The 4,105-nt window shown below is 28.9% G+C and overlaps 1 protein-coding gene across 1 annotated transcript in view; it reads left to right on the top strand.

Moving 5' to 3' along the window:
• Positions 1 to 796: 796 nt before the first annotated feature.
• The window catches only part of LOC122636406, a 4,294-nt gene continuing 985 nt past the window's right edge, over positions 797 to 4,105 (top strand). The window contains exons 1-5 of the mRNA XM_043827587.1: positions 797 to 890; positions 1,090 to 1,734; positions 2,141 to 2,167; positions 2,573 to 3,221; positions 3,921 to 3,997. Of these exons, the coding sequence (XP_043683522.1) occupies positions 1,090 to 1,734; positions 2,141 to 2,167; positions 2,573 to 3,221; positions 3,921 to 3,997 (1,398 nt within the window). The 5' untranslated portion in view covers positions 797 to 890. The remainder of the gene's footprint in view (positions 891 to 1,089; positions 1,735 to 2,140; positions 2,168 to 2,572; positions 3,222 to 3,920; positions 3,998 to 4,105) is intronic.

Here is a 4,105-nt window from a genome sequence, read left to right as displayed (position 1 = left end):
ATTTCTCGTTTAAAGATTAATAGTCTATAAAACCTTTCGACGTACTTTAGATTTATTGTTTGTCGATTACCGTGAAATTATAATCATTAAGAATACATAACCCTTCCATCCCTTTCTTTCTTCCCTTTCTCTAAAGTTTTTATGTTGTATACTTTATTACTGTTAAAACGAAGAAACAGATCTAGGAGTAGATCTGTAGTTTTATATTTTTACGTTTCATCGAATATCATGTAATTATTTCGCAAATATTTTATAATCGTTAGTATTTGTCAATGATTTTTAATTTCGTATACAGTTTTTAACAATTTTTGAGTATTGTTGGATATTAATAATAATTCGAAATAAGACAGATACGATACATTATAAAAATTAGGTGATATAATTCGTATTAGATAAGATTGATTTTTACCGATGTTCTATTGGAATAGAGAGAGAGAAAGAGAGAGAGAGAGAGAGAGAGAGAGAGAGAGAGAGAGAGAGAGAGAGAGAGAGAGAGAGAGAAGGAAAGAGAGAGAGAAAAAGAAAGATTACAAAATTTAATAATTTGTTAATTATAATAATGTTAAAAATATTGATAATCTTTCCTCATCGATCACTTTCAATTTTTAGTTTAGTGAAATCATAATCATAATACATATATGTATGCGCATGAAAAATATACACATATACGTATCTCATATGTGTTATACTTTATTTTTCAAATTAATCGATGAGTATGTGTACCTATTTTTCAATGTCCAAAATGAAATTCATCGGGTATCTAAGTAATTTATCTTATCTCATCGGATAATGAAATGATCGAAATCGGATTTTACGTGTATATAAACAGGTCGGAATTCTTCTGAGAATATCACTGAGTTCTACGAAGTGGATCTAATAGCACTATCACAGTAAGTAAAAGAATTTTACGAAACAGATTAAATCGTATTGTTAAAAATATTGATTACATTAGGAAAATAGAATAAAATTTCTTCTAATATTGTAATTATTAAATTAGCTCTCTTTCCATACGTTCGTCAACTTGCTATAATTATTTCTTATAAACAGAAAAGAAAAATTTCAATAAGAACACTCTTATTTATTGTACAGATGAAATTCGTAGTAGCTTTGGTTGCAATTTTGGCTACGGCCAACGCCTGGAAGGTACCTAACCTTGGCAGAGGCCAGCTTCATAAGGATTTACAAGAATTCGTAGATTTGATCCCTACCAATGAATTGGTCAAGGTTTTAATGCAATATGCTAAAGAAGATGCTGAAGTGAAGAAAGGTTTGGCATATATGCAGAGTGATGATTTCAAAACGTTGGTTCAGGAAATCGAGGCCATGCCTGAGTATATTAACTTGTTGAATTACATATATGAAGCTGGTGTCGACGTTTACTACCTTGTAAACCGTCTCCACGATTACATCCACATTCCTAGATTGACACCACCAAGCTTTTCCGAATACGGAATCACTGGTGGATTCAAGGGTCTCGTCGAAGACGTCAAGAAAATCATTCCCATAGACAAAATCAAGGCTCTTTACCACCAAAAACTCCAAACCTCTCCAGCTTTCAAACAACTCGTCGATCGTCTTTCTTCTTCTGAATTCCAGACAATTGTTAACAAGGTCTATGGTAATCCACGTTTCCAATACCTTTTGAATAAGGCCAAGCAAGCTGGTCTTGATGTCAATCGCGTCAAAGAACTCCTCCGCACCATCCTTGGCATTACCGTTCCCGCTTACTACTATTAAAAACATTAAATATGAAAAAGATTAATTTTATATTATATCTTGCATCGCTTAATTTTCTCATGTCAATATCTATATAGAAAATCTTGACGATCCAAGATCGATATGACCGGCTAATACATCTAACAATCCGATTTTTTACTTATTGTTCCCCAAGAAATTAAAACCAATAAATTATTCAATTTTTTATCAGATAACGTTGTTTTATGATATTTTCCTTTCACATTTACTAGTATTATCGATCGAAAATTTCTTATATAACTTTATCTTATCGAAAAATAGGTTAATCTACATTGTTCTTGAAATTACTTAAATATCAAGGCCAATTTGTTGATATATAAACCTCGGCGTTTTGCATTCACGACGTATTCGATTTTGACAAAGTGTAGAAGCAATTAATAGATAGAGCTCTCCTGATCATTTACTGACAATCGTAAGTATAATATTTTTTGTATTCTTTTCATTATAATTTGTATGCTTTTCATTATAACTAATAAAATTTTGTTAAAATATATCATACGATACATTTTTTAACCCTTCAAAGCATATAATTGCAATACTATATGTACATATATATATTATATTGTGTATATATATAAACAATATAGTATTAAATATAACAGAAAATTATATTATATATAATTATATTATATATAATTTTTGTGTATATAAAATTATATATCTATATGTATATTTTTTTTAATTTCTACAATAACAGTATACATTACAAAGAATTTCACACTTTCTATTAAATTAATAAAATGAATTAATTGTTCTCTTTCATTGAAACAATTAGTTACTTCAATAAATCGTAATAATATTTGTTTATTTTTTGCAGATGAAGTACCATTTAGCATTCCTCGCATCATTGATCCTAGTTGGAGTGTTCGGTTATCCTCTCGATGATAATGATTGGAGTATGAATGATTTGGATCACGATATAATGGATTTTTATAAAACTTTACCTATAAACAAAATATTACTAATAACAGAGAAATATAGGAAAGATCCTGAAGTGCAAGTTACGTTGAGATATATCACGGGCGATGAGTTTCACAGGTTACTTAGTAACGTAGAAGATTTGCCAGAATTTAAAAAATTCGTTCTATACATTCAAGAAGCTGGTTATAACAAGATAAGAGAAATGAAAGCTATTCATTTACTTGCGGGAATGAAAGATTACGTACCACCTAAACAACCTAATCCAATGGAGGAAGTTGGATATGGTGGATTGAATGGTTACATAAACGACATTGTCGCTTTACTTCCGAAAGAAAAAATTCAAAAACTTCACCAACAGAAACTCGTAACATCAGCGGCCTTCTCAAAATTCAATTCTTACATTCGTTCGGAAAAATATGTTCAACTTAAGAATGCTTTGACAAGCAAGAATGAATATCTAGAATTAAAAGAAAGATCGAATGCCGCTGGGCTCGATATCGAAGCAATTGAAAAATTCAAGTACCAACTTCTTGGAATTCAGGAATAATTATATTGAACAGTATTATAATTAATATAACATCGGATATTGTAATATGATTAATTTTTTATATTTACGATTAAATATAATCGTTATTTTGACTAAACATATCAATATCAAAGATAAAAAATACATAATATTAGAATTTTCTTTATTTATTTATTATCACAAAAAATAACAATAGTTTGTAGGTATAGGTGAACGTATACGTTACCTAACAATACATCGTTTATTTATTCCATTTTTAATGTTTTTCCTTTAATCCCATAAGTATTAAGTATCTTCTCGATAAAACGCACTTCTCGAATTTCCGGCACAAAATTATATTAATTACATTGGAAGAAAATGTTGATTAAAGATAAATGACATGTTTTCCTTATGACGCAAATGTTTTCCATTGAAATCTACTTGATCGTATCTAGAAAGAAAAATAGTTTTTTTATTTATTAGCATTAAAAAATACATAATCTGTAATATATTTTCTTTGAAGAAAAAAAAATTGTTTGCCAATACAACTGCAATCAATTACATCATTCGTATAATCTTGTGATAAGCAACTTGCGATTTATTACAATCTTATTATTATAGTTGCAATATAATCATATCTTATCGTGAGATAAACTACGGTACATTTTTTCCAAAAATTATTCCTTTTTATGAATAATTTTTTATCACGATAGTGTATATATAAATAACTACTTTGTAGTGATTACTATATATTCGAGTTTATCATCCTACGATATAAACTACTTTGTGCTGCTCCGAACAATTATTCTACCAATCGTAAATATAATTCATTGCTATATTTCAACAATTAAATTTAAACTATTATCAATCTTGTTTGGTTTCTTGTAGATGAAGTACATTTTGACGTTCCTCGCGGCTTTAGTC

This window comes from Vespula pensylvanica, chromosome 21 (genome assembly GCF_014466175.1).
Source record: "Vespula pensylvanica isolate Volc-1 chromosome 21, ASM1446617v1, whole genome shotgun sequence".
NCBI classification, from domain to species: Eukaryota; Metazoa; Arthropoda; class Insecta; order Hymenoptera; family Vespidae; genus Vespula; species Vespula pensylvanica.
The sequence above is the reverse complement of the archived record's forward strand: the minus strand, read 5'-3'. Positions and strand labels throughout refer to the sequence as shown.